Raw genomic sequence first — 14,561 nt, 5'->3', positions numbered from 1 at the left:
TTATTTAAAAATATGTCATTGTAATAAAGTTAAAATAAACAACTTACCTGTGCCACATCAAGCAAATAAATTTGCAAAAAAAATCCTAGCGCACATCCTGTAATCTGATATGGGGCACCTCCAATTGCATAGCAGATCTTGCTGCATAGTGAAAGCTGATTACTGTGATTCTGCTATAAAATAAGGAAAAGACAGACATTTTCTAAATGACTAATGCTCTAGGAATATACACTTTTTTTTTTCTTTTTAAACATATACATTTGAATTTGTACAAAACATCTGGAAAAAAGAAAAAGTTAGACAACTTTCTCAATACCACAAACACATTAGACAAGGTAAGTAAATTATAAATTAAAATAGGAGTAAAAGTAGTAAACACCTTATTTAAAGCAGTTATGAGCAATGTATAATTAGGATTATTAGCTTGAAGGGAATTTACTGTTTTTTGACCGAAATAAATCTAAAAATGTATTAGAAATAGTAATGTATTTATGTGTTCTGTGAATGCCAGTGCAACAACCATAAATCCATCTTCCTAACCGGCTTATCCTTTTCTGCTATATGTCAATATCAAATACAGTGGAACCTCGGTGCACGACCATAATTCATTCCAAACCTCTGGTCGTAAACCGAAGCAATTTCCCCCATAGGATTGTATGTAAATACAATTAATCCGTTCCAGACCATACGAACTGTATGTAAATATATTTTTTAAAATATTTTTTAAGCACAAATATAGTTAATTACACCATAGAATGCACAGTGCAATAGTAAACTAATGTAAAAACATTGAATAACACTGACACAAACACCCAGGCTCCCTGCTCAGCTGCACGTGCAGGCTCGCTCTCAGCTGCACGTGCTCGCCCTCTCTCTCTCTCTCTCATCAGCACGCGAGCCTGCTCTCTCTCTCTCTCTCTCTCTAACATTGCAGCAGTTTGCGCTATAGCCTTACAACCCGGTCGTTGTATAAACACTTTTTTTTTTTTAATGAGTTTTAAGCACAGAGGGAAAAAAAAGGAACATATGAACAAATCCGAACTTTATTTAAAACCCAACCACAAGCAACCAAGAAAATAACATTGTAAGAGTTCGCGCTATAGCCTTTATGACCCGATCGCTGTATAAACACTAAGCACAGGGGGGAAAAAAGGAACATTTGAACAAATCCAAACTTTATTTAAAACCCAACCACAAGCAACCAAGAAAATAATATTGCAGAAGTCCATGCCTGATCGCTGTATAAACACTTTTTTAATGAGTTTTAAGCACAGGGGAAAAAAGGAACATTTGAAAAATCTGCAATACAAAAACTAACCATAAACCACCAAGAAAACTAACCTTGCATGAGTCGAGGTCTGGCATGAAGTGAGGAGAAAATGGGTGGACAGGAGGTTACAGTTTTGAGGGAGATGAAGGGATGTTTTCTCTCATGTGATTTCTTGGATTTCTGGTGTTTTTAGCTGTTTAGCTGGTGGGAGTGAAAGCCTTGTGCAGCCATTCCAAAAACAAAGTCTGTGTGACCCAATCCTTCGTGTTTGCCCTCCACATCACTGGCAGTCTGGCTTTGTTTACATTGTGCTGTTTGAAAGCACGAGAGTTCTCAAATTGGTAAATGAGTAAACTGGTAAACAGTTTTTCCACCTCTTCCAGCACTTGAGGCCTCTGCCTGGTTAACGCTGTAACTCCTTTTGCAACATCAGCTGTTTTAATAGATTCTTTCTGCTTTAGAATAGTCGAAATCGTAGGTTTTGACTTCTTGTACTCGGCGGCAAGATCAGTAACACAAACGCCATGCTCATACTATTCAATAATTTCTTTCTTTACTTCGATTTAAATTTTCTGCAAAACTTTCTTCTCACCACTCTTCACTTGCTTAGAAGCCATGGTTAACTGCAAAAGCACACGAAATACTGTAGAGCACATAGAGTTCACAGGTAAAGCACGCACGTCTTACTGAGAACAATGAACAGGGAGAGGCTGAACACGTGCTTAAATACAGTAATCGGTGCGTACGAACCGGAAGGGAAATGAAATAGAGCACAAAGAGTTCACAGCGAAAGCACGCACACACGCACATCTGACGGAGAACAATGCAACACGTGCGGAAATCATCAGCGCGCACAAACCGAAAGGGAAACTGGCTTATTCGTATACCGAGTGTGTGGTCATGAACCAAGGCAAAAGTTTGGCAAACTTTTTGGTCGTAAACCGAGTTGTACGTGTACCGAGGCGTTCGTGAACCAAGGTTCCACTGTAGTTGAGATTGCTGTTACACAGCAGAAACAAAACAGAAATGATCCAGTGACAATATAACATAAGGAAAACAGGAATATTCTGGCTAAAAAACACTGTCACAAGGTAGTGGGGAAAAGTGCTATAGTTCTCCTTAAAATTAGTGGACAGTTTAATAATGCATTTTAAAATGATGTTATACAGTATCACATTAACAGCAATAACAATCATTGAGACAGGAGAAACATTTAATTAGGAAAAGACAATTTAACCCAACAGCTACTTAAGTTATTTATACCATCCATTTCTGAAACCACACAAATGAAGGTTTCAATGACCCTAATGATATTTTTATATCGAAGTACATTGGAAATTGTTCTATTACGTTTAAAATTTATATAATAAGTTTTAAAATATTACATCATATGTGTTTCTTCCTCAATTGCACCATAAGTAGGTTAAGAAATTTGCTTATTATCAAAGACTGGGAAAGTCAGTGGTTCCAAAACTTGTGGTTACAACCTGCTGAAAGAGGGGGTTGCAAAATGACCAGAGGCCTCATGCATAACTCCATGCGTAGAATTTACACTAAAACATGGCGTACGGATGTAATAAAAAAAGTTTTCTCTGTAACAGGAGAAGGGATGAAATAAAGGAGTAAGAGGGGGGGGTTGGTCGCTTCAGTGCAAAACCAGCTACAAAGATTGGAATGTTTGGGATGATAGCGAAAGAATGTGCAAAAACTTGCTTCTCATAAAGAGTTTCAGAATGTTATGGGAATACAGTCAAGGCCATGTACTTGTTTTTCACTTCGAGGGGCTTCATTGCAAGCAACGCTTGTTATTGTGTGTCTTCTGATACTAGGCACCATCTCAGTGAGGGCCAAGTAGAAGAAAAACAATACTGCGTCCCGTGGAAGGGTGTGTGCTGAAACTGATCACTTCTGTATACACTGCTTACACGTAAGCCATTTTGGGTAAGGACACTCAATTAGTATATAAGGGAAGGTTCCGCCCTCAGTTTCTTCGGAAGCTCAACCGTGGGGAACGTGCACACCGCCCGGTATTGGACCAGGCTCACGAGTTGATCCTCTGACGAGACTGACACGCGGGCTCCCTCAGTCTACTGGTCTAGGATGATGGCTCTGGGTCTTTTGATATTACTGTAAGTATAGTATAATTCATATATCTGATATTACTGTAAGTCAATAGTATAATTCATATATATATATATATATATATATAATATATATATATATATATACATATAATACTGTAAGTCAATAGTACAATTTCTATATCTGCATGTATATTGCTATTATATTGTATGTAACTGATATTATATTTGAACAAGTAAACAATTGAAGTATTGGACCTTTCCTCTCTGATTCTTGCCTGCTTATTTTCTGTTAAAACCTTTGAACCATTTTCCCAAACTAAAACAACGGACAAAAGCGGAAATGTGCGTATGCACAAAAAATCCAGATGCATTAATCTGTGCGTTCACCAACTTCCACGTTCTTCCGCTCCATAAATCCTGTTCAGCGTGAAAAGTAACGCATGTGCACGCGCCTGCTGCCACTTCCCAACTCCTCCCAGAATTATGCCTCTTTGAATATGCAAATCAATATAAATAGCCCTTAAGCTCAGCATTCTGTGAAAGGGCAATGGCAAAAGCATTACTATTTGTTGGTTTAAACAGTGGTATAAACAACAAAAGGAAGTTGATCGAGTCACATAGAGTGTCGGAGAAACTCGAAAGTTCAAGTTCACAAAGTGCCCAAAATAAAAAAAGAACTTGTCAGATATCAAAGTCACCGTGAGAAGGTGAGTCGTAGCCCAGCATCTGAGAGTTATATGGAAGCTTATTAGGATTCAGAGAAAAGAAAAAAAATAGGGACACAGTGGGGGAAAAAAAGCTTGAAATGTCAACTTTAATCTTGAAATTTCCACTTTAATCACGTAGTTTATTTTGTACATTAAAGTAGAACATCATAAACTTCATCTTAAAATCATTTAATTTACTAGTTTCTCAATTACCATGGTAACTAAAGTAGCATGTTGAATGCTTTGTATTGTATGTGTTCTTCTATGTGCTCTGTGTGTGTGAATCACTACGTGCTTCTTAAACAGGCTTTCTCTTCCTCCGACAGGACACAGAATCCATTACATTCGTGATATTACACCTTTCTGAATAATTTAAAAACTGAGATGTATACTTGATATCACTTTCATGATGATAGGAATTAAAACATTTTATTAAACATTAGAACACGGTGGCACTGGGATAGTGATGAACTGGCACCCTGTCCAGAGATTGTTCCTGCCTCCTGCAAGATGTTTGCTGCGCCGTGTGCGACCTTTGATGAAATAATTTATTTATACTGTTTCTTTCAAACGTACTAACCTCCAATTCCTGTCCTTCCTTTTCTTTCTCCAAGTAACCAATCGCCACACAGTTGGCTCTGTAATAGATGTCAAGCCATCTGTAAACTTAGAGCGCCGATTCTGCAAAACTTTTAAGGAACATTGAAATATCTTCGTGTTAGAGGTTTAATTATTCTATCCATCTATCCATCCAGTGTTGCGCCAGTCCCAGCAAGAATACAGTGTGAGGCAGGAACAATCCCTGAATGGGCCGCCAGCTCGTCGCTAGCGCTGCGATACCGTGTCCTCACATGTTTAATTATTAACAATATGGATTATTTAAATGATGTTAACATTTTATCTGTATAATGTAATAAACATATTTTGCTGCATTCCATCTTAAAAATGATATCGTCATCATATGTAAATACGCGCTTTATACAGTGGCTCAGGTTGTGCAATATTTTAACTGTATCGCAAGTTTACAGTGAGGTAACTGAACTTATAAGTACAAACAGTTCTACAAGGACCACTTGATGGACTGATTGAGTGCGTTTATAGTTCTTGGGATACTAGGGTGTTGTACCGTGTTAGCCATTATGAATGTAGTGAAAAGTCAAGCATCTTGCCTGAAGAAGGGGCCTGAATTGCCTATATTGTAATCTTTTTAGTTAGCCAATAAAAGGTGTCATTTTGCTTGACTTTTTCTTGGGATGAAACTGTTTTTGAACCACGATGTCCCTACAGTAAAGGCTCTGAAGCGTTTGTCGCATGAGAGCAGTTTAAATAGGCATCATGGCTGAGGCAGCATATGCTTGATGCTGTATACCGATAATTATCTTTCTGATCAGCTGCTGTAGAGCTGTGATTCCACACTCAGATACAGTGATATAAATACTCCAAGTGGTGCAGTGAGAGTAATATGGAAAAAGATAATCCACTGTGGCAACCCCTAATGGGAGCAGCTGAAAGAAGAAGAAGAAGAAGGTGCAGTGAGAGTAACAACGCTAATGCAGCTATGGTGTTTGGAATAGTTTGGCCATTCCGTGGACTATTATATTGTTACAGGTTAATTATAATCAGATGCCTTAAACTAACAAACAATATGCGGTTAATTTCAGTGTATTTGATAAAGCCGCGTCAGGGATGTGGATCTAAAAAAGAAAGGGAAACCACACAGGAACAGTAGCACTGCTTTGACGTTGGGTGCCGCCAGTTTGCAAAACTGAACAGAGAACTGTAATGCAATAGGCATTGCATGATTTGTGCATAATGGTCTCTGTGATGTAGACTTCAATTCAGCACACAATTCCAACAGGATGGCACTATGATGTCTAAATCAGCTTTTGTCAGACATTTCACAAAAAAAGAACACAAATACCATTAACAATATTTAAATGACAGAAAATGTTGCATTTTCAAGATTGCCTATGTATTTTAATTCTGGCAAAAAAGGCACTTTCTTATTTTATGAAGCTAGAAAGCATATATATAGCACAACATTTGGGTGCAACTTAGTTAAACGATTTGATATTTGGAGGGTTTTCTGTTAATTACTTGCTTCATAATGCAGACATATCAGATTTCTGTTTTTATATAATGTGCCACAGTGTGCCTTGTGATAGAGATTCCTCAGACCATCACACCACTCACTGTATGTACTGGTAGGAAAAGCCACAATCACGATCACTACATATTCAAGTTGAAATAATCTCTCTCAAGCTAAATCTGAAACAGTGGACATGTAATTGAAACTGTACAGAGTTACTAGGGGAAGGTCAGATAATTGTATTCATTAATCCATTCATTTTCTAAACCCAGTTATCCAGGGCAGGGGGCAGTTGAAGCCTATCCTAGAAAGCAACAGGTATAGGCAGAAACAACTCCTGGCCTAGACAGGACAGAAAGAACACACATACGATGCATACAACTGGGAAAAATTTAGCATCACAAGTTCATTTAACTAACCTGCCTTTATATGACTGGGAGAAAACCAGTGCAAACCCACGTGGACCCACATGCAAACTCCATGCAGGGAGAACATGGGACACAACCCCCCATTCCTTACTATGAGGCAGCAGCACTCAAACTGTGACACTGTATGTCTAATTTATTGATTAACTTATTTACTTTAACTGTGCCCTTAAACACTGATGGGAAAATGCCCTTGATCTGAGACTTGTTTCAGCAACAGTGCATCCACGAGAACAGCAGGCCCTACTGGACATTTCTCAAAATCCACCAAATATCATTAATACCTATAGTTCACATTCACTCGTTTCATTTTCTATGTTCCTCCATATTTTGAAAGTAAACATATCAGTCAGAAAAATGGCCAAATTTATATAGTGATTAGATAATGAATATTCAAAAATGGCATTTTTGTTAAGCCATATACATTGGTACAAGCAGGAGGTAACAGGGAGCAGCTAAAAGCATGTGTATGAGCACACTTAGACCTCGTTTATACACATCATGGCTGCCACACGTTCCCAGCGTTCATTTGACATGTCCTCTGAGCACGTCCTCAAAAATTAACATGATGCATGTGCCAGCAAAAAGTCGGAATGTGACATCAGAGCCTCTGTTTACTATCAACATGTGACAGAAAGCCACTATGTGGATCCTCCGGGATTGATGTGCCTGCTTCATTGTTTCATGACTGGTTTGATGTAGTGAAGAAAAATGCTGACATAAAAAATGCATCTGTGGTAATTTTATATTCAAGTGTCGCATATTTCCCAACATAATGACACGATACATTTTAAAAGTCTCATATACCATCTTCTATGCTCTTTTTTTTTTTTTTGCACCTTTACAACAGCATCAGAATGTACGGCAGCGTATTTGAGCCACAGAGAAAAAAATTAAAGGTATGGTGAAAAGGTCTATTTTGTAATTAAAGTGGAAATTTCAGACCTCGAAATGTCCACTTTAATCTCATACTTTACTTTATCATTAAAGTAGACCGTCGTAAACGTCATCTTAAAACCAACCCAGCTGTTAATCGCTACATGCTTTTGGGGCTTCCTCCTGACCGGACAGCAGCAATCACCACACAGAACACATTATATTTATGAAATTCCAGCTCTCTGCACATTTAGAATCCTTAGATGTATACTTGATATCACTTTCATGATGAAATGCTGATTAAAGTATGTATGTTACATTTTACAGATAAGTCGTTAATTTAAATAATGAATACTGATAATAATTACACATGTTGAGGTGGAACAGCCTGCCTTGCAGGGAGTCGCGTCCCTTGTGTTCCCTGCCTGGAGTTTACATGTTTTCCTGGTGGGTTTCCAAAGTGTGCTCCGGTTTCCTTCCAAAGACATGAAGGTTTGGCGCTAGTGTATTTGTGTGCTTGTGTTCACCTTGGGATAAGCTGATGCCCCATCCAGGGACTGTTTCTGTCTCGCACCTGATGCTTGCAGGAATGGGTGCATCCCTGGATTGATGGATTTAATTATTAAACATCCTTTTTAGAGATATTGCAGCAAGGTGTCCTCAAAATTTGATGAGTGCTTCAGGCAATTCACAACACAGCGAAGCCGAACCTGTTATCACCGTGATGATATCTCGCACTGCCACCTGGGGGAATCTTCCAGATTTACGTAAAGTACACGCGCAAGTATGAACAATACAACACTTGCATAGCAGTAGTGTCCGCTGGAACACGTGTCGTATCACGTGAAGTATAAATCTGGCCTCATAGGTTCAATTAAGTTTTATAAAGGAACTTGCTGCGAGACATGGCATACATAGATTTATAAATCTGATATTTTTGTGTATACACAGCTTTTTGCCTTTTTAGCATATGCAAAGTTTTAGTGTGAAATCTAAGCAAGGGATACATGAGCCCTCTAACCTCAGTGCTACCAGATGGCATGAAAATGTCCTCATTTCAAATAAGTATACATTTTATATTAGATCAACTTTAATAATCCTGGTGGCGCAGTGGTAGTGCTGCTGCTTTGCAGTAAGGAGACTGTGGAAGGTTGTGGGTTCGCTTCCCGGTTCCTCCCTGTGTGGATAGCGCTTTGAGTACTGAGAAAAGCGCTATATAAATGTAATGAATTATTATTAATCCCACTGGGGAAATTCAAATGCATACAGCAGCAGAAACATAAAAAACAGAATTACAGACTCACAGGACAGATAATACAGCCATTCAGTTTTAGAGGTTTAGTTATTTTAAGAGACAAAAACACTAAAGAGTCATTAAAAATTATATTTAAAAAAATGGTAATAAATGATTGAGTGAGCTGAGGAGGTCACAATCTTGAGCATCTTTAGAAGCTGCTATGGTAAGCATGCCTCACTTGTCGTCAGTAGACTTAATAAACCATGCAATGTGGCTTTGACATCTCTTTTATATCAGTATATATCTATTCTACTTTCAACACAAACAGGTAATGTACTTTGAACTTAGTTGATCTGTAATTTACACATTTTGTTGTAGGCTGTTGATACTGTGCGAGGATGATGTTGGTATTCATTTCATATTATTCAATTTTCAAGTGTTATTTTTTGTAATCTACAGAATATTTTACCCTTATGTCCCCCCAGGTTTTCTTTTCAATTACGTATATCCAACAGAGGAAAGAGAGGTTAAGTTACTGATGTCAGGCAAGGTTCTTTTCATTATAAAGTTAATGCTGAAGAGTTTGAATTCTTGTTGTTTCAATTTTACTCAATGTGCAGGTCAGGTAAGTCAATGCAAATATAAGGTTCATAACTGAATCGATCAAATTCTCATTAGAAGACTGTGCATAAAAGAGTGGATGTGTGTACTTAAAGTGGGACTGCAGTGTAAAAACACCGACAACCACTAGGGTAAAGATAAAGTGAATGAAAATTAACACTGCAAATCACAGTACAACATAATAACCATTACACCACTGAATTGTATAGTAGTATATCACATTACCAAGGTAACAGCAATTATTCTTTCTGTCAAGGCACATCACAGTAATGTAAAACACACACACACAAAGTAGTATTCTAGACAAACTATGCTGTTTTCATGTCACTCTGAAACAATAACAAATAAAAGTAAATTTAATCACTTCAGACCACAGATACAATTGGGAAATCAGGAAATATCTGCTAAACATAACTTCCCTCAGATTCTAATCTTTAATATAAGTAGTCAACAATAATAATGAAATAATGAGCATAATTTGTTCAAATGAAGTATCATTTGAATATCAACATAAACTGGTAATTGGATATTAAGTTAAAATAGTGTCAGTACAGGAACATCAACTTGTTTAACCTGCATTGTTTTTTTTAGATGTTTGTACTATATCAAGTGACGCAATATGTCTGTTAGCTTTGATGTAAATTAGAATATCACAGCAAATTCAACAGTAGCAACACAAGCAAATGCAGCTCGTTTTCAGACTAATTTTATTTCTGATAAAGCATATATTTAACATAAGAATTCTCATTACAGTGAGCAAAAGCTAAAATTTAAAGGTGCTCAGAATGTCTGTAAAATGTTGCGAATGCTTCTAAGGTTTCCTTCCAAATACTCAAGTGATGACATCAATAGGTCAAGCAAGATATGAATGCATCATTTACAGAAATTTAAAGGTTTAGTAAAACAAAAAGATTACAAAATAAGGTTTGGCAGTATGTGTTGACAACACTTTGTCACGCAGGGATAGTATGCACCATTTTGTTTGTAGCTTCCTTTATGCTTTACAAAATAAGATGTCCTAAAAATAGCAGAAATAAACATCAAGCTGATTGTCTCTTATTTAATGACTCAGGAATTACACTAAAAAGCTAATCAGTGGAACTGAAACAACAGAGCCTAACATATATTATAATATTAAATAAAACTGAATTATGACTGAATGTTAAAGTTATTTAAAAGTTATTATTAAAGTTTTTATTAAAAAGTGTACAACAAACTTAACTGTCACATTTTTCAGGGCTATTCCACAAGCATCTAATCAGCAAGTATCATTAAAGGACAACAACTACAAGTATAAACTGACATCACCTGATGAGAAACACAAATCCATGCATCTTCTAATCCTGAAAAAGCTGATCAGGGTCAAAGAAAAGCTGGAGACAATCCCTAGAAGCATCAGGCACACTCCTTGGACAGGTCACCAACCCATCACAGAGTGAATACACTCACACACAACACACTAGGGCCAATTTAGCATCGCCAGTTCACCTAATATGCATGTAATTGAACTATGGGAGGGCATCCGTACACCTGGAGGAAACCCGTACCAACATAGGTGGGAAATACACATAAGCATCTTAAACTGTTGAAATAACAAACAATGTAAGAAAGAACGGCTTTCCATTACATTCATTCACTTTAAGACAAGCCCCGGTAATTCAAAAACATTGATCAAAACTGACGTTTAGTGATCAAATCATAAAAGACAATATTTAAACCGTATCTTAAACTAAAAACCAAGCATCAGATAACCTTACTTGGCATGCGGGATCTTCCGCTACCCCACGAGTTTAAACTAAAAAAAATCTTTTATGAAAGAAAAAAAAAAAAACAGAAAAGACAGGGGAAAAAGAAAAGGTAACGAAATGAGTGGAGCAATGCGATGTGTACATCCAGTTCCTGTCAATATCTGCGTGAGTAGCGATTTCCTCAGATTAAGTCACTCCTCGCAGGCAATGTGAAAAGTAAAAGAAGTGGAATGGCATGGTCGTCAGTACCGAACCAGCTGTGCTAGCTTCTTCAGTACTGAATCCACTGCTTAAACACGAAGATAAACACTCGCTGCGCGATTAAGTGCTATTCATGGAAACTAAACCCTTGACGAGCTTATCTAGGGAAGTCTGCAGCCTCAGACATAGAGAGCGCTTTACATCAGCTCTGTCCAACAGCACTTTACTCCTACGTAGGTCAGCCGACAGTAGGCGGCTTGCGCGCACATCCGCACGTGGTCATGAGCTAGTCTGTTTGTAGTGCCTTCACTGATTTGCTTATTCAAGATGATAAAAAATTCTACTCCCTTACCTTACTGACAAGTTCCGACTCAGCCTGAGCGTACCGTTTGCTCTGAAGCAAACTGGAGTTACACACTTGCTCACTCCGTCCTCCTTTGGCCATTCCGCGCGCACTAATGGCATTCAAACTTTCACTCCGACTCTTTGCTTGTCATTTGTCAACGTATCGTAGGCTGGGCTCACTGAAGGAATGGGCGGGGTAGAGCAACTCAAGGTCACGGCTCGCAGAAGCTTCAACTTTGTAGTACGTGGCACTCCCTCTCTCGGAGGTGTGTCCGACAGAGTCAGGCCATTGGCGCTCAGGGTGGCCTGAGGTTTTCATTCATACGGAAGGACGCTGTTGTAAGGAGTGGACGACGCCTTTCTAAGAGGCTCTGAAGGGGTAAAAACGCGCACACACACTCAAAACCCTTTGAAGCAAATAACGACGGCTATTCGAAAAGGAAGTAATGGACGATACCGTTTGATGTCGACGTGGAAGAATGTACAAAATTATAGGCGGAAATAGATTATGGGTGTAAAGTTAGTTTTAACATCCAAAAAATCGTTTTAACGCACTTGCGAGTCCAAAGAGACTCGTTGAAAAAGTTCCAGGGTTACAAAAAGTTTTTCACATTTTGTTTTACTTTTCCGGCTGAGAAATACGTGTATGTGTGTGTCAATATACACTTATAAATGAAATAGGAGTATTTTGGAACCTGTTTTGTAACATTTTAAAGACTGGATTTTTTTTAACTGCCCGTGAATATTACCCGTATGACCGCCCCAATTCATGAAGCCAGCATTTAAATAAACGGCAGGACACGTAAACATTATTTGTGAAGGTCATTAATTTAACAAACCATTTTTGAATTTCGTTCTTTTAAAACAGAAGAAATTATGACTGACGTTTCGTCTGTGATTGACTCAACGCCTAGTTTTATAATCACAGCAGATTAGAACCCGTTTCCCAATGTAATTTATTTCTGGCTTCTAGTGTTGCTTCATTTAAATATTGCAGCAAGTATTCCTCCGTGACATAAAGGCCTGTTTTGAAACTTGGATCACAGTATTCGTGTATGCACTCCAGTCACATCATGCTATTATTTAGTGAATGACTAGGCCTATTCAGAATTGATTAACACCCAGTGTTGCTGGGATAAGCACCGTTTACATTTACTTATTGGGCTGACACCTTTATCCAAGGCGACTTACAACATTTATGATACAATTGGTTACATTTCTTTTGGTTTTCCAATTGGAGCATAGGCAGGCCAAGTGACTAGTTCATGGTCACACAGTGTCAGTAATGGGATTCCAAAGCCTAAACCACCACACCACACTACCTGTGCCATCTTCGCATAACCTGAAATGGATAAGCAGAAACTAATGGATGCATAAAAAAAATGTGTTCTACTCCATGCAATGCTGCAGTGTTCAGATACACACTAGTGATGCACAATGAACTTTTTGTTTAAAATATACTTTACAAAGCACTTTTACAGCAAAGCTAAAAATACACAACTCAGAGCTGAGCTTTGCTTGGCTCAAATATATCAATATGAAATAAATGTTAAGTGAAATGTTCAATGGAATGTGATGGGTTGATCTTGTAATTATATCTGATGTAATTATAGGATCAAGCCCTTCACTGAATATGGCATAAGAAATAGGGTGCCAATTTAAAGAAACACCCTTGGTTTTCTGCTTGTGCATGCTATTCAGATAGTATTAATTTGGGAGGGCCTTGCAACTTTTCTCAATGATTCAGTAAGTAAAACCTACCTCATTTTGTGGGAAATCAAACACTGACATTATCAGTAATGCTAGTATGTGTCTTTTGAAGAGTCCTGGCAACTACTGCAATACAAAGGAATATTCTTAGTCATTTTGCTAGACTAGAAATCAAGTCTGAGTCCCTGGAAATAGTAGTGGACAGCTCCAACCTTTGTGACACTCAATGCATTATGGTATATTTAAACAAGAAAAACACAATCTTACAGTGGAATACTTTTGAATTCAAAAATAGATAATCAAGGAAGTAATTACAGGGAACAAATAACACTATTAAAAGACTTATCACAAGAATGCCTAGTTTTACTTTAGGGCACATTTAATTCATTTGACACAAGATGAGTGACATCATCAGAGTTCTCTACTCACCAATGGACCAAAGATTTCAAATTATTTCTTTGAGCAATAAGACACTGCTTGTAAAGAACAAATTGTAAAATGCTTTAGTGGCTTTGAACATTTCACTTGGCCACCTATCGGCTGGCATGGGATTGGGAGTTTCTTTTCTTTTAATACCTCTAATTATCTGTGTGGGCTATAACCACAGGTTAGGTGTCTGATGCAGGTCATATACTGCATTAGTGGCTTATCTACAATTTGAAGTCATACACTCTTTAATTAAAAGTAATATTCTTATTATCTGTTCTGAAGAGGTTCAGGTGATAGAGTAAAACACATTTAGACTAAAACTCCAATTCATGTTCTAATTTCATATACACCAAGCAATGGCTTTTTTAGGTGCTGGTCCATATTGACTTCAGTGCCTCCCATAGTTGTTACAAAATTAGGAATTGGAAATTTCTAAACATTTCATCTAATTCCACAAATGTTCACATTTAGTGATTGGGCACTATGTGAATGTGAATGTAGAAAAAAACCCTTAAAAGTCTTCCTAGCATTATGTTTTGAAAAATATTATTGAAACCCTCACTTTTAGATGGGTATGTGTTGGTATGAAGGGAAAAGTATGATGAGTAATGATGCTCTGATATCTTTAGGCATCTAGTTATTACTCTACTTCTATAAAAGGATCCTTACACACCAACGTTACCACCACCACACCCAGTCTGCATCATTGGAAATCTGGCAGTACCAATCTAAGACTCTGGAATATTTTTTTGTTTTCTTGTCCTTTAGTGTGTGTGTTGTTTAGTCCTTTATAATCTTACCATCTTCTGTTTCACTGAC

The 14,561-nt window shown here is 37.7% G+C and overlaps 1 protein-coding gene across 2 annotated transcripts in view; it reads right to left on the bottom strand.

The window, feature by feature from the left end:
* The window catches only part of mfsd2ab (MFSD2 lysolipid transporter A, lysophospholipid b), a 57,785-nt gene extending 45,878 nt beyond the window's left edge, over positions 1–11,907 (bottom strand). The window contains exons 1-2 of one of the 2 annotated variants that reach the window (XM_028818605.2): positions 11,611–11,907; positions 48–170 (exon numbers count right to left, since the gene is read on the bottom strand). In XM_028818605.2, the coding sequence (XP_028674438.1) occupies positions 48–170; positions 11,611–11,703 (216 nt within the window). In that variant the 5' untranslated portion in view covers positions 11,704–11,907. Of the gene's footprint in view, positions 1–47; positions 174–11,610 lie in introns of both variants that reach the window. The other variant, XM_028818604.2, reaches the window with a different exon arrangement.
* Between the last annotated feature and the right edge of the window lie 2,654 nt (positions 11,908–14,561).

Source organism: Erpetoichthys calabaricus, chromosome 14 (assembly GCF_900747795.2).
Source record: "Erpetoichthys calabaricus chromosome 14, fErpCal1.3, whole genome shotgun sequence".
Classification (NCBI taxonomy): domain Eukaryota; kingdom Metazoa; phylum Chordata; class Cladistia; order Polypteriformes; family Polypteridae; genus Erpetoichthys; species Erpetoichthys calabaricus.
The sequence above is the reverse complement of the archived record's forward strand: the minus strand, read 5'-3'. Positions and strand labels throughout refer to the sequence as shown.